At 36.3% G+C, this 20,727-nt stretch overlaps 1 protein-coding gene across 9 annotated transcripts in view; it reads right to left on the reverse strand.

Annotated features, from left to right (window-relative positions):
- Positions 1–20,727, reverse strand: part of RFX3 (regulatory factor X3) — a 427,651-nt gene that overhangs the window by 52,328 nt on the left and 354,596 nt on the right. For all 9 annotated transcript variants that reach the window (XM_020879415.2, XM_020879413.2, XM_020879414.2 and 6 more), the window contains 4 exons: positions 7,825–7,946; positions 5,999–6,111; positions 1,945–2,060; positions 1,353–1,507 (listed from right to left, as the gene is read on the reverse strand). In XM_020879415.2, coding sequence (XP_020735074.1) covers positions 1,353–1,507; positions 1,945–2,060; positions 5,999–6,111; positions 7,825–7,946 — 506 coding nt within the window. The remainder of the gene's footprint in view (positions 1–1,352; positions 1,508–1,944; positions 2,061–5,998; positions 6,112–7,824; positions 7,947–20,727) is intronic.

Consider the following 20,727-nt stretch of genomic DNA (forward strand, 5'->3'; position numbering starts at 1 on the left):
CTCATGAGAGAAATTTATGTTGGTGGCAAGATGTCATAGGCTAATGAGCTACCCTATGCAACTTTTCTTAAACATCTCTAGAGATTATTACTCAGAGCACAGGGAGTAAGACAAAAACAAGGAAAATCAGATTCTGGAACATAAATCAGTAGAGAATTTACATGTTGAAATTTTCCATGACAATGTCACTTTTAATCAATCTTTAGTCAGGAAACTTGATGTAGTAAAGAAGATATTAGCAATTTATAACAATGTGAGACTATGGCAGCTGAATTTTTTTAAAACTAATTTGTGTACATATTTATGTACGTTTATGTGTGCGTTTATTGATAGTATATATAAATGTACATCTAAGCATACTAAAGGTGGTGGGAAACATACATATCTTCCACTCTATCATATTTTTAAAAAGAAAGTATAAACATACAAATGTTAAATCTTCACCTTACTAAATCCCTATATTAATATTTTCTGGAATACTTTAATACAGATTTCTGTGAACAGTGTACTTGAAGTACACAGTTGCTAATTTTAAAAGCTAAAATTGTTTGCCTTGTTAATGTCACTGCAGAGTATCAATTCTGTTCCATTTCTCCAAAGGTTAAGTTTACTAGTATGTGCTCATAAAGATGTAGGGCTAAAATCGTTTCAACTGCCTCCAACATATGTATCCACAGTGGCTTTTAGACTGACACTTGAAAAAAAAAAATAGCTTTGTTTGCAACAGGGTAGATTAAAAAGCACTATCACTTAAAAAAGTAATCTAACTTATCTATGTAATTCCTATTTGCTTCATGGCAGGAATACAATGCTCTTGCAGTTACATAGATTTTTCTCTCAAAATGCCAGTTAACCATTACTGTTAATGGAAACTGCATTTGTAGTTTTTAACATGTCAGTGACAAAGTAAATGCTTTTATAAAGAAATTCAACTTCAGTAGAAACCAAGATAAATTCATTTCAAATCAAAAGCAACCGTGAAAGAGGCTGGTCTAGAAATCACAGATTTCCAAAATTAGGAGTTTTATGAAGGACACTGTGTCCTTGGGTAGAATGATTTTCACACTGGTTGACTGGCCTGGGAGTGTTCTTGCAGTTAGTCATCAGGGCTGTCACATCTTTAGGCTGTCTTTTCGTCAAAAAGAAAATGAAAGATTGAAAAACAGAGAATTTTTCCTTTTTAACTACAGTTTTGCCCTAGGCTGCTTTCATGCAATACTCTGTTGTGTGTTTTCTATGTGGCAAATTTAAATGAGATTAGAATCACTCTAGTTTGCAACGTCACTACCCGAAACTTCCTGGGTGGAATGTAGGAGAACAAAAGCATCCGTACTTGTCTGCATTTAACTTACTAGGAATAGGTCTAAGGACGTCGGGGATGAGAATCTCCACCAAAGCCTGGTACATCCCATGGTCACAGTTACACATCCATTTCAGGATAGACTCATGTTTGCACAGAGTTATCAGCTTTGCTTTCGGAAGTCGACTTTCTATTTCACTCAGATTGCTGGTGTGAATAAATGTAGCAAATGAATAGATGGCAAATGAGGATAAAAAAGAAAATGGACTTTAAAAATAGTTTTAGTTTATCAAATATTACTGAGGTTAGAACTATACCACCACTGCCCTGGTGCCATACGGCTGGATATATAAAATACTCCCCCGGAGCTGCCTATGCACGTTAAGACTTTCTGACGGTATGAAAGGCAGATATGATACTAAACCCATGAGGATGAAATAGTTCTACCGCAGTCCCCCAAATCAATAAAAATGGGAGCTATAATACACAGGCTGAAATCTCAAGAGAGTACTTTGTGGTTTATTTCAATCTATTCAATTAAGGTTATCAGGTAAGGTTCACAACTGGTATACATATCTCTAATTTATTAGCTGTGACATCTACTCAGCCATGAAAATGAATTGGAAAAGCATATTGATTCTGACCTTGACTCAGTAATGGTAGTGCCGTCAGCTGGAGTTGAGGGAGAATAGCGCCAGAATGTTTGCCACAATTTTTCTATCAGGCTAAACTGAAGATTCACAACAACATCCAATATTGCCTACAAAACAAAATGGTTATCGATATTACCTTAACAAAATTACTTATGGGGATGTGTGAGGAATACATACTGTAACAAGACTTAAAAGGTAAAGATACTTTTGGGCTCATAAACTGACATAGTGAAACTGGACTAAGTTTTGCAGTGGAAATGGGAACACAAAAGAGATTAGCTAGAGATGAAGAGGAAAATATCTCATAAATAAATGATTAAGAAGAGTAACTTGTATCCCTCTCAGAATGACCTCACACTCCACCCTTATTTTTACCTCTTTTCTCTCCATTTCCATGCTTGCTTCCCTAACTTTTCTTTCACCCATTAACCCACTGCTTCCCTGTCTGTCTCCACTCTTATTATCCTCAGATTCATAAGCGCACAGAACATAGATTTGATTCACATCAGCCTTCACTGGACTGTGTGTACTGGTCATGAAAGAGGGCAAAAGATAAGGGTATGGAGGTGCCTGTGCGTGGCAGATGGAGTTAGGGTTAAGTTACCTTGGTCTAGGGCTGCCGACTATGGCTTCTGAAGCATTCCTAGCCAAGCAGAGGCTGGGGGTAGAAACTAGAATTAGGCTGACTTTCCAAGGGTAGTGCCTGTCTTGGCAGAAAAAAAGCCTCTCTGTGGTCACACTGTGCCTTCCATTCAATCCTCTCTCCACACACTCCCTTTAGAGAGAAGCTGTAAGACTATCTCTCCTTTCCTAACCTTGAGGGCATGGGCCTCACCTCTCCTTCTCTTTAATTTTATCTCCTAGATCTCCAGCTGCATCAGGATATTTTTTTCGATGATGCTAAAATTTGCCACTTTCATTAGCTTTTGATGATCATATTTAATTTCACCCTGTCATTGCAATTAGTCTGCAAATTTGCCTTCAGATAAAAGCAGTCATAAAACTAAATAACTTATTTGTACAAAGATCATGTGATTCTGTGATTATTTTGAGTATAAAAGACAAGTCCTCAGTATAATCTGTTTGATGTCATCAGCACTGAGAACAAAAACACGTAAAACAACGCGTTCAAGATCTGCAAAATTCACAGAAGCTAAGAGACAATAAGAAGCAACTGAGAGAATCAATCTGAACATTTGAGGAAGAAAGAAGAAACCATGACTTTCTAATCCTGGAGTATGTGCTACCTGTGTAGACCTGGCCCTGTGCATGGTACAGAGAATAACTGATGCTCTATACAGAGGCACTTTGAGACCAATTTGAATATTAAGTAAAATCTGTTTGGGAGCATGTTCTGGGAACTAGTAGGAAATGTTGCAAGTAGTCAGACAATGAAAATGAAGGGAAGGGGACAAATTAATATCACACTCCTCACCCTTTAATATCAGTAACAATAAAAATGCAAAAGCAAGCCCTAAAAGTAAAGGGCATCCAGATGTGGCTGCTCCCAGCAAAACCCAAAACCTTCTCAGGAGGCAAATTATTATAGCTGCTTTCTTGAAAGATTCTAACTTAGACTTCTTCTGACAAGACGCCTATTAATGGAGCAACTAGTAATATCTCATCTAATACCTTATATGTCTCTAATTATGAGACTGCTGTAAGAACACTATGCATATATTGAAAGGAAAAATTACTGTTATATCAACTTGTGTTGAAAATTATATTTAATATAATCACTACATAACTAGTGATCCTTTCAAGGTATCTTTGATAAACAACTATGAGAATTCCAAATAACAGTCAAAATAGGTATGTTACTCTTTCTTAAAAATATAAATAGGAAACATGAAATAAAATAAGGCAAGTAACAAATTCAGTGCACCTTAAATTAAGAATCTCTTCAAATTAAATAACCTCAAATAATTATGTCGAAAAGGACATTTGTATCAGCCTCACTCACAAATGAATAAAATGTTTTGTCATTTGTCCACCCACTTTTAAATTTGTTCAGACTAAAATTTATGGCAAATATAGTTTAAAATAATCCTGATGCCACTAGCCTAAGGCAAACGACCATTTACAGGATTGGATCCGAGACCCAAAAGTTTAGAAGTGTGGCAGGAAACAATAATTAGGGACTTTCTTTTCATAAATGACTTTATGCTCCATGAGAGTGGCCATGAATACTGGTAACTCTGAAACAAATGAGGATCATTCTATGAACTGCCATTTCCCATGCAGATTAATTACCCTAAATGTTCCTCTGGCCATGGGATTATCCAGGCAAGAATATTGGAATGCATTGCCATGCCCTATTCCAGGGGATCTTCCCCACCCAGGCAGGCTCTTTACCACTAGTGCCACCTGGGAAGCCCTCATATAGAGTATTCATGACAATTAATGAAAATTTTATAATCCAAATAATATTCTCATCTTATTGGGGGAGTTTTTAATTTAGATTAATTTTAGTGTATATTTTTTAGAGTTGTAAATAATCATCCCAAGTTATATTTTGAATAATATGATAAACTTTAAAAAAATCTAAATTATATTTGTATAGGCTGGGTTGCTTGAAGCGAGTTTCACCTGAACACAGAGCAATGAGAAAAATGATTAGAGCATCTGTATGTAAACCTTTGAATAGACATGATATTCATGTAGAAAGCAAGAAAGAAGTTTTTTTTTCCTTGATAAGTAAGGATCATCCAGAAATTCTCTAATACTAGGAAAAGTACAGCAGTGGAAGAGAAATGGACAGTGTTTTTCATCATAACAAGAAACGTTGGGAACAAACTGTCAGGACATGTTAAAAAATACTTATGGGACATGGTTTGTTAACAAGGAGACAACTTGCCCTTGGTTGTTAATAACCTAGCACCCTTGACAAGCACTCAGATTCACTCAAGCAGTTCTTATTTCTGGAGTGGGGAAAAAAAACCTGTGAATGCTATGAGCTGAGACTTCTCACTACATACTGCATCGTCAGCAGTCAGGAGGACTGCCCAAGGATTATCTTTTACTTCTAAGTAGATCATAAATAGCCCTGGAATAAAGCTACCTAAATTCTAAGCAGTTCCTCTTTGAAAAGAAGGGATACTTTAGAAAACTCCTATAGCAATCTGCTATCTCCTTTCTTCCAGATAAGTGGCCAGTATATGTGGACCTGGAGAGAATTCACTTCCTGGAGACAATGTATCCAATTCTGATCTGGGATAATCAGAAAAGAAGGAGGAGGAGGGATGGAAAACACCAAGAGAAGACTCAAGGGGCAAAAATGAAACAAGCAAAACTAGAGCTTCAGTGATCCCTGGAAGGAACTCCTAAACATTTCTAGAAAATAGTTTTTGATAAAAATACATACTTACAGTATAAACTTCAGAAGATTAAAAAGGGTGTATAGAAAATTAAGTCTCTTTCCCCTGACTCCTTAAACTCAGTTTTGATCCCAAAGGCAACCAGCATTAATATTTTGTTCTTTCTTCTGGAGAGATGTATACAACATGTTCTTTTTCATGAAAACAACAGTATGCTATACTCACTGTTTACATCTTGCTTTTTCTCTTAAAAATAAATCCTGGAGCTTGTTCCACAAATGTACATTTAGACTTGCCTATTCCTTTTAATGGTTGCATAGCATTCCACTCTATAGGTTATACCATATTTTATTTATTCAGTTTCCTGTTAGATACTGAAGTTATAATCAATCTTTTTAATTAAAAAACATAATGCAACAAGTTCCCTATACACTTATCTCTTCAACCACATGTAAACATTTTTCTAGGATGAGTACCTAGAAGTGGAATTGCTCCATCAAAGGATTTATATCAGACTAGGCTAAGAGGATGGAAAGTAAAATTTATTCTCCCCTTCCTGCCTTCTTCACTTCTCCAGTTTGAGACAAGAAGAAAAAAATAGCTTATCCGTGTTCAAAGAAATATGAACTAACTTCATCTGTCCTCTAGGAATACGTTGGAGTTTTTGTTTTAGCCAGTTGTCTGGAAAAACTTAGCTTGTGTCCATACTATGTTTTGAAAAGACCTACCTCACAGTGCTCTCGATAAAGACTCTGCAGTGACTTGATATCCTCAAAGGTAGTACCATCTGGCAGAGAAGAGATTTCAACTTCTCCAAACTCTGGAAGTGCGCGAGATGCATCTGTTACCATGACAACACAATGGAAAAAAGTTACTGTGGATGGTGCCAATTAAAGACTAATGAAGGAAATTTTAAGCAGACTAAAAAGGAAAAAATATTATAGGTCAGAGGTCCAAAAAGCAAGGACTTTTCATACTAGTATTTTATAAACAAAACTTACAGCAGCAGCAGCACAAAAGAATAGAGGGAATACTTCTAAAATTTTGGAGAAACTAAATTTTCACTATGATTATACTGGAAATAACATATCACAATGACTCTCAAAACAGGACCCCTATGATAAGAAAAATACCTTGAGGTGGCCACTATCAATTTTAGTTATTTTTATCATTTTGTTACTTAGGTATATAAAATACATTAGCTTTAAACTCATTATGCTTATACAACTCATATAATCATAAACCGAAAGACCTGCAAAGTAAGTATAAAGAAACCTAAAAAAATAACATTAAACTTAATAATGTTAATTTATATGATAGATGATGGTGCTGTCCTGTAACTGAATCTCTCACGACTTGAATTTGGCACTGACTGCTGCAGTGCAGAAACTTTTGAGTTTGACAAGCAACACATACTTCATGGTGGCTGGTTCTCCCATTATGCTTCTATATTCAAATGAGCTGTGAAACTTTCCTCCACACAGAGCACTAGGACATCATTTAGCCTTCCCTTGGGATGAAGCCGTAATTTACATAGTAAGTCTCTGTTCTTTTCTCATTAGCTCTGGACAATTAATGCAATACACTTTGGTGCCAGCCTTATCATAAATTCAAATACAAATGTGGAAACTATAAAGTTTCAGAACAGTATTCGTTCTAATCTTCTAGGTAATCCAAAATATGCTTTTTTTAAAAAGATTATAATTGAAATAAGAACATAAAATAAGAAACATAAAAATTCTTGTTGAGAGCTCATGGATCTATAAGAATATACTTGAAGACTCTAGTTTGGGAATGCTGCCATAATGTTTTCATACTTCAGTAGCTATTCTGTCCTGAGAGTACATTTTAGTTGTCTTTGTCAGAAAGTGCACATAGACACATACACACACACACACACACAGACACATACACACACTCTGATACATTCTACTAATTTTGATCTGTTGTACCAAAACTATGCATGCTCATCTCTAGAAAAGCTGTCATTTAAAGTGCAAAATGCCATTTTGCACTTTTAGCTTTTATAGGAATATGCAAAATGTTCAAGTTCTACTTCCTTAACTCTTAAGTAACAAGAAACATGTATACCATTTACAAAATTACAAAAATAGGAAATACTATGATCAATTTAAAAGAATAAATTACTTAAAAGTTTATAATATTTTTTTCTAATCTGAGATTGTATGCACATGCAACTTTCTACATTGGAAATGAGAATTGCTTTTGGCACTTGAAGCTACTAATACTATTGAAACCAGAACACAATTTTGACCACAAATGCCCAATTAATACAAATTCTGGGAAACAATTCCACAGAAATGAGCCTTTAATTCATACGAATTTAAAAGTTTTACATAGCTTGAGATTTTTAAAAATAAGTCTAGAGGACACAAAAAAAAGTAGAAATGAAATAATGTGCATAGTTTCAGCATACAAAGAAATCTATGTAATTAATATCTGTAATAGACATTGTACTTGGATAAAACACTACTGTAGTTCTTTTGTTTTCAAAATTCTAATAACAACTAATATGCATTACACCTTAACATACCTAAAAATTGTTGATGATGTTGACTTTGGGCAATTACAGTTTGCTCAACAGATGTGCCTGTCTGTTGACCACTTCCTGTGAAACCATCTGCAACCCCATCCACTTTCTGCATAGGCTTGTACCTAAAAATATTAGATGGGAAAAAACAAATAAATCAAATTATTCCTTGCTTTTTTGTACTACAAAAAACTCCCAAGGCATTCATTTTTGTTTTATCTTCTTTAACTGTCTCATGACAGTTGTAAAAGATTTTCTTCCTTGATAGTCTCATAAAGTAGGATGAGGAAATTTTTTAAATTGCAAAAAGAAAAATGAAGGAGAAGCACTTAGGAAAGGCACCCATTTTTGAAAATTCAGTAATTTAGCTAAGAATGAAAGTTAGGTATTTCTTTGGACAGCAGTGGCAAGGAAGTCCATGATTATACTTTTAATACACTATTTGAACATAATTCTTAATGGCCAATGGATCAAGGGAGAAACATTTTAAATACATTGGGATGTGAATCTGAATTAAAATCTAGGAGTTTGGGCCTGAGCAATGTTTTAAATGACTTTTATTTAATTAATATCTCCAAAATGTGGTTCAGCCTAAAACTCAACCATACTGTTTTCCATATCACCTAAATCCCCACATGCATCTCAACACATTCATCTCCCTTGACTTCTGTCCACATCTGCAAGTATAAAGACCATAAGCATCAGCTTGTAGCAAAATGCATGCAAAAATCTATCTATAAACCCGAATCATCAAATTTAAAAAAGTAAAATGAATAAAAGTCACCTATAGTTATGCATTTATCTTTAGGTCCTAGTCATATAAACTCAAGAACTTTCCATACTGTTAAAATAGAAAAAATATGCTTCAACAGTATAGGCAAGAAAGAAAGATGCTTGGGAGAGAAATACCATAGGAAAAATACATAGGTAACTCTCCTAAGATAAGCAAATATAAAATAAGAAAGAAGCAGCAACTATAATTTCTTCTGTTTCTAAGATCTTAAATATTTTTATTCATTTTATAAATTAAAAAAAACAGATAAATGTAAGAAAATGTTCAAATCTATAATAAGTTTATTATCTACATTTATGCACTTTATGCTGTTTGTCCTTCCATTTCTCCCCATCTCTAAATATATTTATAATATAATAGTCTTACCATCCAGATACTTGACTCTTTCATTGATACCATAAGTTAACTGTTAATACTGTGTTAATATGAAGTTATTGTGAGTAGCAATGTCCCCAGTACACGAACAAGATATACACAGAGATGCCTACAGTCTGACAACAGATAGGAAATGAATGGATCTGGTGAAACATCACACAAACTAATGCTGAGGCTGCCTTAGGAAGTAATTCAACCTTGAGTGCTATTATGACTTAGATAAACGAAACTTCCATGAAAAACTGCAGAGTCACTCGTAATGACATTTACTTGTATTTTTTGTGTGACAGGAATCTCACAAAGAACTATATGAAAAGCAAAAATAAAATCAGAAGATGAACAGGGTGAACAAAGGATACAACACACCTCATCCCTGCTATCAGTTTAGTGATGACCCTGTGCACCAAAATGGTGGTTGTTATTTTCTAATGATATAAAAGAACTCAAGCCTATTCTTTTATGTAATGGAAAAAAACATTTGAAAGTACTTTTCAATTGGGGCCACATCAAGAGATAACACACGGTTTAATACGGTAGTGTGCTAGAAGTGCCATTTATTTCTTTTAAAAAATGAATGTTTTTCTGATTTTTTTCCTCCTTAAAGAATCATCTTAGAGAGGCCCCAAAAAAAAAAAAAAAATCCTTTGTGAGGCAAGAACTTTTGAGTATTTTTGTGGGGGAGCAGTTGCTAACCATTCTGTTCTAGAAGACTTTAATGATTTTACCTTTAGAGAATACAGTTAGAGAAGCTTTTATCCTCATTGATCCCTTCCAGGTTTCATTTGATTTTAGCCTCCCTTTGTCAACTATGAAATTTTATATCACTAATAAAAGAAGCTAAAATTGTTTAACCATGTTTCTTCATTTATGTAATAGAGTTTGGGGATCATGGAGTTAATAAACAAAAGTGGTTAAAGGGACTTGATTACTTACTCTGGAGAAGAGCAAAATGGAAATATTTCCTATAGTCTTCAATTATATTAATTTTCAATATAGGATGAGAGAGTAATTATTAGACTTTGTCCAGCTGTGCTTTATCAGTTTGCTGTGTCCTGCACAGCATCTAGTATACTACAGATGTTTAGTAGGCACAAATATCAAGGACCATAAAAGGATATGACATATATTCACCTTAGACTGACATACAGACATTGTACAGATGCTGCGTCACCTTCTACTTGTACACAGTGCTTAGCAAGCCTATGGTCTGCAAGGAAAATGATCTACTTCCTCAGAAAGATGTAGACAGCAGAAGTTCCGAACGAGAAAGATGTATTTTTAATAAGCAAAGTCACAGTACACTATAATTAATGAATGATTATGCTTAATAATAATGATATTGAGTGGCAAGCATTGATTAGAGGTATATTCTATTATACAGGAGATTCAAAAATTCATTAAGATTAGTTTGTAGACAAAAAAGAAATAAGTTAATTCTGGAGAAATTCTGCAGGTCAGTACTTAAGAACAAATCTTATAAAGAAGAGGTGAAGAAAAAAAAAAAGAAAATACCTTCAAAACTGGGCAATAGGAGGTTTAATTTTAACCACAGAGTTGGGTTGCAAAGTGAATGGTGGATTGAATGGATTGGGTGAAAATGCACCAAGTGTTTCAGTGTTTGCTTGCCTGGGTAATAATAAAGCTAGTCACTCAGTCATGTCCGATTCTTTATGACCCATGAACTGTAGCCCTCCAGGCTTCTCCATCCATGGGATTTACTAGGCAAGAATACTGCAGAGGGTTGCCATTTCCCTCTCCAGGAGATCTTCCTGACTCAGGGATCAAACCCAAGTCTCCTACATTGCAGGCAGACTCTCCACCATCTCAGCCACCAGAGAAGCCCTTTGCCTCAATAATAGGACCTCTACATGCCAGAAGCTTATGTTGTATCTCTTTAGAAAAAGATGTGAAGACAAGTTTGGGAGGGTTTTGTGACATAGAGAATGACAAAAGAGATTTCTGTGGTGGTCTAGTGGTTAAGAACCCACCTTGCAAAATGCAGAGGACATGGGTTCAATCACTGGTCAGGAAACTTAAGATTCCATATGCCACGGAGCAACAAAGTCCACACATCACAACTAGAGAGGCTGCATGTGTCAAAGCACTTCAGAGCCCACAGCCCACAACTCCTGAAGCCTGTGCCCTCTGGAGCCTGCTCATTGCAACCACTGAGCCTGGGACCACAGCGAGTCCATGCACCGCAACAAGAGACCTCACGTGCTACAACCAAGACCCGATGCAGCCAACAGATAAATGTTAAAAGAGAATGACATCGGAAGGGCAGATATACGGCTCATATTCAAGAACAGTAAGAGTGTGGGCCTATAAATAAGAGAGAGCTTCCAGGCAGTGCTGACTTTTCCCAGTAGTAGCATTTCCAAATGCCAGGTATTGCCTGGTACTAAATTGATACTTAGAAAGAAACCCCAAGAAATTAGAAATATTGAACTGAGGAAAGCTAGATGTTCATTTTCCTGACATCCTATCTAAGGATAACATCCTATCCCTGCCATTACTTCAGAGCACTGGGGCTTCCCAGAGAAGGAAGGAGTTTAATAGGAAGTTGAATAGCCACATTAAATATAAGATAAACAAATACATGTGATAACTGACCCTTCTTGGAAGAAACAGTTATAGATGATATTATATTGGGTTTTGAAAGCTATTTATATATCAGTATCTGAGTAGGTTTCAAAAAAATTCAAATGCTAGGCTTACCCTAGATCTATCTAACAAAATCTTTGAGAATGGGGATTAGGAATTTATTATTTTAACTAGCTTCTCATATATTTCTTAAGTAGTCTTCACAGAACTAGCCTATAGGAGCATCTTGGCCCAATAATAAATTTATTCAGTCAAATGTTGTAGAAATAGAACCATAACATTACAGAAAAATCATTTTCATAAGTCATTTCTCAATTTTTTTCAATAAACTATATTTGGAATGTAAATAACTATGTCTGAACAGATGGTGGATGATTAAATGAATGTATGAAGGAATGCTCAAGGTAACACCTTTCACCTATTAGACCATCAATTGATCTTAACAAATAGCAAACCTAGTTAACAAATATCTACTTTACTATAGGTAAAGTATTGTAGAGGCGTAGCTTTGAAAAGGCTGTGTATGCATAGAATTTTCCAGGATGTTTTAATATTCCATTGACTTACATGATAATCCAACATTATCTTAGCTCTGGTTGAATTTCAAGTGACCTCTTAGCATTGAAACACAACTTTCAGATTTCCTATCTTTTTTTTTAAATTTATTTTTTAATTAAGGATAATTGCTTTAGAGAATTTTGTTGTTTTCTTTCAAACATCAATAAGAACCAGCCATGTCCCTATCTTTTCTAAATAAAATAATCACTATTTAACTACTAAAATTACCAAAAACAAGTTTTCTACTGAAAAAAAATTTGTTGAATCTTTCAAAAAACAGAACTCTTTAGTGTTTAAGAATTCTCTCCTTCTACTAGCATTTATTTTTACAAATTTATTGTTTTATAATAGGCTTTCTTATAGTAGATTCTTAGTGCTCTTGAGTTGTGTGTGCTCTAATAAAGACCTGTGCTACATCAAATGAACAAACAGCTCTTGGTTTCAAAATCAGTAAGAGGCAAATGATAATTTTAACAGCTTGCAACTCCATGGGCAATCAAAGCTAAAGTTGTTAATGATTAAGAAATCAAAGAAACTCTAATGCTTTAATAGCTGAGCGTTATGCATGAAACCTGTCACTAACAAAGAAACTTGGAAAATTATTAGGAATCTTCCCCCATGGGGTTAGACATAGCTGTTATTTAGAACTTGGACAGCTGTAACTCTACTGTAAAATAATATCTAATTCTGTCAATAATCTCACACATACAGACATTGAAGGAGTTCAATGGAAGGCAAAGAAGGGTATATGTATTTACCATCACATTCAACTCATAGTAACAGGTAGAAGGATTTTCAACAGACTAAATGAACCATTTGGACAAGTATCTTTGAACCAGGCAAAAAAATGCACAAGCAAGATGTAAAATCTCAGCTATATAGGCATTTAGAGTCATCATTATGCTTATAACTATAGAGAGTACAAAATCATTTGATTTGCATGAACAAACCTAAATGTTGAGCTCATAACCAGGACAAAAGGCTAACATTTTCTGCAGGAATCATGACATTCCCTTTGGAAAAATTGTCCCAGAAAATTCTTAGGTGACTTGAGGTATGAAGTAAATCAAACGATATAAACATGAACAGATCAGAAGAAAATAATGTTGGGTGCCATCTTTTCAGAATAGTAATGGACTTCTTGATGTCACACTGGATATGTTTCTATCTTGACTTGTAGCATCAACCCTGCTGATTAATGATAGTTATTACAACTCTTCAATACTTGTTGGTAGCTCTATATTTGTCTCGTCATTAGCTCTACATCTATAATTGGGAAAGGAGAGTAGGAAAAATTAAATTCAAATGGGAGTATTTGTGTTCATTGCAGCAGTTTTAGTAGGAAATGTGGAAGGGAAGCAGGGAAGGGAAGAGGTTTAAGCTGTTGGATGAAACGGAAGCCTGTGGATCCTTTATTCATTTCACAAATGATGCTCACTGCTCTCCTAGGTGCTGAAAATGCAATGTTGAAAGAAGCAAATACAATTCCCTTAGCTCATGAATTTCTTCACTGAGTTCTCCTATTATAGGTAATTTAGACTTAACTATATAGAACTGATATGTTCTTGTTACAAATATGTATGACACCTTTATGATACTTCTTTTATCTATAGTTGGTCCTTTCTGTTAAACTGATCCTAGAGGAATGCGTCCACTCTCCCTTTATTTGGAGAATGACAACATGACTCCACCTGACTGCAAGACAGCAACAAAAACAAAAATGGGCATCTGAAACTCTATCTTGGAAAAAACAAATTAGTGAGCTTCTTGCATAAAGCAAATTAAATAAGCCTGTTTCCTTATCAGTAAATAACAAACAATATAATTGCCAAATGAGATCTTGCATATAAATGAACATTTCACAAGTTCAATAAATGTTCATCAGAAGAATTAATATTAACAAACTTTACATGAATTACTATACTTAATAATTACTGAATGTGATTATTTATGATTCTATCTTCAGTGAAAAATATATTTACATTAGGGACTTGCTGCAGCAGTATAGTGAACATTAAATACCTCAGTGCCAAGATTCCTTATTTTTTTCCAAAAGCCAAACGCACAGACATCTGATCATCTTCTCACTAAAGACCCCTGCCACCTTCAGCTGCCTCAGAGCAATTTACCAGTCCTAGATGCTTATCTCTGTAATGACCTCAGGGAATTTATGGTCAGGAAAGGAATTGTAAACCATTAACATCAATCACAGTTGAAAACCACTGGCCCAGAGGTGTAAAGAAATGAAAGCCAAACTTGCCCAATTTCCCAGCTTCATTCTTCTCCAAAACAGCCTTACTCTTTAATTTTTTAAAATTGTAGTATAGTTGATTTACAATATCATGCTAGTTTCTGGTGTACAGCTCAATGATTATATAAAATACAATTCGTTTTCAGAATCTTTTCCCTTGTAGGTTATTAAAAAATACTGAGTATATTTCCCTTTGCTATATAGAAGAAGGAAACATATCTTGAGACAGAGAATTGTATCCAGGAAGTTTGTTGGGGAGCACCCAGGGCATCAATGCTCATGGAAGGGGTGGTGAAGGGAGGAAGAATGGGCAGGCGGAGGAATCAAGTGCTTTTGTGTTTTTTTTTAATTGAAAAACATATTTATTTTCAGTTGGAGGATAATTGATTTACAGTGTTGTGTTCATTTCTGCCATACATCCACATGAAAGTCACAGGTGTACATATGTTCCCTCCCTCTTGAATCTCCCTCCCATCTCCATGCCCCGCATCCCACCCCTCTAGCTGTCACAGAGGACCAGGCTGAGCTCCCTGTGCTACACGGCAACATCTCATTGGCTGTCTATTTCACACATAGTAATAAATATATTTCAAAGCTACTTTCTCAACTTGGTCCACCTTCTTCTTCCCCCACTGTGTCCATAAGTCTGTTCTCTATGTCTGAGTTTTTATTCCTGCCCTGCAAATAGGTTCATCAGCACCTTTGTCACCACAAACTGGAGAGCTCTTAGAGAGATGGGAACACCAGACCATCTTACCTGTCTTCTGAGAAACCTGTATGCGGATCAAGAAGCAACAGTTAGAACCCTGTATGGAACAACTGAGTGGTTCAAGAATGAGAAAGGAGTCTGACAGGGCTGTTTGCTGTCACCTTGTTTGCTTAATCAATATGCTGAGCACATCATGAGAAATGCCAGGCTGGATGAGTTACAAGCTGGAATCAACATAGGCAGGAGAAACATCAACAACCTCAGATGTCCAAATGTTACCACTCTAATGGCAGAAAGAGAAGAGGAACTAAACAGCCTCTTGATGAGGGTGAAGGAAGAGAATGAAAGAGCTGGCTTAAGACTACATAAAAAACACTAAGATCGTGACGTCTGGCCCATTACTGCATTGCAAATAGAAAGAGAAAAGGTGGAGTTAGTGACAGACTTCCCCTTCTTCCTTGATAGCTCAGTTGGTAAAGAATCCGCCTGCAGTACAGGAGGCCGTGGTTCAATTCCTGGGTCGGGAAGATCCCCTGAGGAAGGGACAGGCTGCCCACTCCAGTATTCTCGGGCTTCCCTTGTGGCTCAGCTGAGCCAGCTGGTAAAGAATCTGCCTGCAATGTGGGAGACCTGGGTTCAGTCCCTGGGTTTGGAAGATCCTCAGGAAAAGGGAAAGGCTACACACTCCAGTATTCTGTCCTGGAGAATTCCAAGGACTGTATAGTCCATGGGGTCGCAGAGTCGGACACAACTGAGCAATTTTCATATTCCTCTTCTTGGGCTCCAAAATCACTGTAGACAGTGACGGATGGTGACTGCAGCCATGAAATCAGAAGACAATTGCTTCTTGGCAGGAAAGTTATGACAAACCTAGACAGTGTGCTGAAAAACAGAGAAATTATTCTGCTGACAAAGGTCCGTATAGTCAAGGCTATGGTCTTTCCAGTGGTCGTGTATGGTTGTGACAGCTGGACTATAAAGAAAGCTGAATGCCAAAGAATTGATGCCTTCAAACTGTGGTGCTGGAGAAGACTCTTGAAAGTCCCTTGGACACAGGAGATCAAACCAGTCAATCTTAAGGGGGATCAACCCTGAATGTTTACTGGAAGGACTGATGCTGAAGCTGAAGCTCCAATATTTTGGCCATCTGATGTGAAGAGATGACTGATTGGAAAAGTCCCTGATGCTGGGAAAGATCAAAGGCAGGAGGAGAAGAAAGCATCAGAGGATGAGACTGCTGGATGGCATCACTGATGCAATGAACGTGAACTTGGGCAAACCCCAGGAGACAGTGAGGGACAGGGAGGCCTGGCGTGCCACAGTCCATGGGACTGCAAAGAGTCAGACACGACTGGGGACTGAACAACAACAATTATTATTAATTTCCATTTTTCAGATGAAGAAACTGAGGTTCAGTGACGTTCAGTCATACACACCAAAGTGCCACGCAACCTGTACTCAAATCCCTATTTCCAACCTTTACATACAGAATTCTTTTCACTAGTCTACAAAACTATATTAAGAAAGGTCTTCTAATGACAGAGGTTCTTGCCCTCACTCCTTAGGAACATGCATGCTTTCACATCTGTCTACAGCCAAAGCACAACTAGCTTTGCTTTTCAATTGGCCTCTATTTTCCTCCCCTCACTGCCACAAAAATTTCTTTTTTTCACAGAATCCAATTCCTATGAAGAGATTGTTCACAGAGTCAGGAAGTGACACATTTCTTCACTTATTTAGGACATACTCAACTGTAATCTTCCCCTTTATTTCATATGCAAAACTTTTATTAACATGTGTACATTTCTCTTTGGGCTATACTACCTCTTTGGGGAAAGAACCTTGTCAGGTCAAAGATAAGAGGCCTGGGTTTTTGTCCTGGTTTCTATATGATCATGGATACATTACCTACTCTTGTGGACTTCAGTTTTCTCATCAAGAAAACTGCACTTTTAGGTGCACTAGGTGACCCCTTGCTCCAACTCTTTCTATGATTCTGTGATGGACATATTCTATATGCACCATTGATTGTTATGTATTTGGTGAAGGAATCAAATGCAGCAAACCACATTGTCAAAAGCATCTGACTCTATTTCACCACTTTTGCTACTAGAATTTGGAAGAATAACCAAAATACATGTGCCAACACTCTCTATGTATGTTTTTTAAATAGTAAAAAGAAACTGCAGTGAAGATTTTTATTTAGATCATAAAGCTGAAAATTATTCACCTCCTTTTTGCTCTACACTAACCTAATTTATTTATTGTCTATATTAGAGTGAGCAAATTAGTCCATGAGTAAAATTCCTTGAAAACTGAAGATTACCTCATTTAAGTGCAGAAGTTATTTTCATGTGAAATATTTTCAAAAGGAAGGTCTTAAAAATTACCCAATTATTACACATTCTCCTGCTTCCTTAAGCAGAGTACTTAACCACTTTCTGATTACCTATAATGCCATCAATATGCCAAATAGTTATCACATTGTGTAGACTAGACTTTAGTCACTATAGTGCTACTTAAAGGGCCTACTGGAGTGCCTAGGTCTACATGTTCCTCCATGGAAAGTGCACAGATTGCTGGGCTGAATAACCCAAAAGGGAATCAAAGACACTTGTCTACTTATATTTCCTCTTGCCAGCTGTTATATCTCACGATTGCCTATGAATCAAGTGGGCTTTAATCTTGCTCCTTTATTTTAGGTAAATGACTTGAGGATGGCTTCATCTTTTCAATTAAGCTAATCTATGGGCTCTGTGACATCTGTTTTTCAATCAGAAGCTGTTTCCATTTATTTCCAGACTCATGGCTATGTTCCCATATGGTGGTGTTGCTGGGAATTTGATTTGCAGATAAGTGGAAATTTCCTCTACTGCCCTATCAAATCTTCAAATGAGATACCATATTAAAGGAGTTCTAAAAATTATAAAGCTATGCAAAACAAAAATCATTATAAATGCTATAGCTACAGTGATTCCAAACTAATGAGAAAAAAATGCACAAACTGAACTCCAAAAAATGATTTTTTTTGGATAAAATAATTACTGTTTATATTTGAATTTTCTTATAGGAACAGGTGAAGCACATACATTTACACTATGGAAGATGTGCACATATAGATTCATAAAAAACTCCTACTGTATTTAAACAATTTGAATATTCTAAAATATTAAACACTAGTAGATGCTATAAACTATATTAAACTTTTCAAATGTCCCTCGTACTTTACCAGGATGAACGGCAGTCTCTTCTTATGTGAAATTTAATACATTCAATAGAATCATTTGAATTTTGAAACCATCTTATTTTATAAGCTATAAAGCAAATGATACAATAAGTCTTTTTTCCACTGTGTTCAACAAATACTTTAACCCTTGCATTTAAGACTCAGGAAGAGACACTTTTCCTCTTCTGTGCAAGTGCTTCCTCTCAGTGGGGTAACTGGCTTCACTTAAGGTTCATCAATGTTGCCATTGATATAACCCTTCAGAGATAATAATAAAAAAAAAAATTAGGATTCCTCCTAATCCAATGAGGGGTTGGTGAAGTTGATAATAGAAGCAATTATCCAAAACACCATGCCAAGAGAAACTGTCCATAATCCAAAACTTGTACCATTAACAAATAACAACAACAAATTAAAGGAAGTTTCAGTACGTCTTTGGTTCTCTAATATTCTTATTTCATAAGAAAGCAAACACTGTAAGAAACTAAAGTCTCATGAACTATGAATATCACTGGGAATTTTATATCACTTCTTAAATACAACCATATCATATCTAATTCTAAAAGCAGTACTTGGATTGCAGGGTTTTCATAGCTCATTAAACTTTATAGCTCTGAAATCTGTTTCATAAGGAGACCTTTGTAACTCTTTGGTTTTGCTTACCTAACCCAGGCTTTGTAAAAAGAATGTTCCTGGAAGGCTTCCATTTCCATGAAAACTTGCAGTGAAATCCCTGGATAAAGTAAGCTTCAGCTATCTTGGGTGCAATTTACCAAGGCATTGTTCGTATTTAAATTTGAATATATGTTATTTTTGAACTAATCTTTTCTTTCTTTATTGCACCAACATCTCCAATGAGAATTGCTGCTATGCGTGAGTGCAGAGACTATGCCAGAAAGTAAAAGCTATAAGTGTTATCACTAACAGGTGGAAACAGTAATTGTAAATCAAGACAAGTAACAGTTTATTCCAACTCACACAAACTCTGTTCCCAACCATAAAAGGGACTGTTTTGTGTTTCTTCCCCAGAACTCTTAATATATTTGATTGATTACACCTCAAAAAACAGAAATCAGTAATTTAAAAACTAAGTTTGAGAATCTGTGAAACATAATTTATGTAATAGCTAATCCTGAACTGACTCTTCAGTCCTGAATACTAGAAATTATATCTGTATTTACAAGCGCCTTTACCTCCAGTCTCTTTCCACTAAATAGGTCTTGCCCCAAATCAAAAAGTAATCTCTTCAGACAAAATCTGAATGTGTCACTACTTTGTTTGGAAGCAAGTCTTTGAAGTCTTGACAGTTTCTAAGCACAAAGTCATTAACTCCACATACAACCAAATCCCTTCATCTGTGATCCAAACTACTTTTAAAATCCCATCTCTCACTCAAGTTTAATCTTAACCCTAAAGGACCCAATCTTCTCAGTTCTCCTCCTGCAATATCAACCTCACCATATCAGAGTGTATTCACCAGAGATGTCATGGACTTTATGCCTCAGTGGTACATGTGTTTACATTATTCCCTCTGCCTAAATGTTCCTCTCTTATTCTGATCCCTCTAATTCCCTACTCAAATAACACCTTCTCTGTGAAACTTCCCAATCCTCCCTTTCCAAGACTTGGCTCAAACAGTTTGGCAAAGTAGTCCAACAGTTCCTTGATCAAAGCTTTGTTTTAGCATTTCTTAGGCTGCATTATCGGAGAAGGCAATGGCACCCCACTCCAGGGCTCTTGCCTGGAAAATCCCATGGATGGAGGAGCCTGGTAGGCTGCAGTCCATGGGGTCGCGAAGAGTTGGACATGACTGAGTGACTTCACTTTCACTTTTCAATTTTATGCATTGGAGAAGGAAATGGCAACCCACTCCAGTGTTCTTGCCTGGAGAATCCCATGGATGGGGTCGCACAGAGTCGGACATGACTGAAGTGACTTAGCAGCAGTAGCAGCAGCAGGCTGCATTATGGGCTTCCCAGGTGGCAGCAGTGGTAAAGTACCTGCCGGCCAATGCAGGAGACACAAGAGACATGGGTTCAATCCCTGGGTCAGGAAGATACCCTGAAGGAAGCCAGGGCAACCCACTCCAGTAGTCTTGCCTGGAGAATCTCATGGACAGAGGAGCCTGGAGGGCTATAGTCCATAGGGTCGAAGAGTCAGACAGGACTGAAGTGATAGCATGCACACAGGCTGCATTACCTTTAAAAAAAAAAATTTTTTCCATGTGCCTGGTTATCTAATTTCTTAACTACTCAAAGGTAAGAACTGTGTCTTATCTCTGCACTCAGGACCTAGCACATGTTAGAGATGCAACCGGTGCTCAGTTACTAAATAGATAAAGGGCTACTGCATGGTATGGCCTTTCCAGGTCCAACAGTAGTAAAGAATCT

The sequence above is a fragment of the Odocoileus virginianus genome, chromosome 18 (genome assembly GCF_023699985.2).
Source record: "Odocoileus virginianus isolate 20LAN1187 ecotype Illinois chromosome 18, Ovbor_1.2, whole genome shotgun sequence".
In the NCBI taxonomy this organism is placed as follows: domain Eukaryota; kingdom Metazoa; phylum Chordata; class Mammalia; order Artiodactyla; family Cervidae; genus Odocoileus; species Odocoileus virginianus.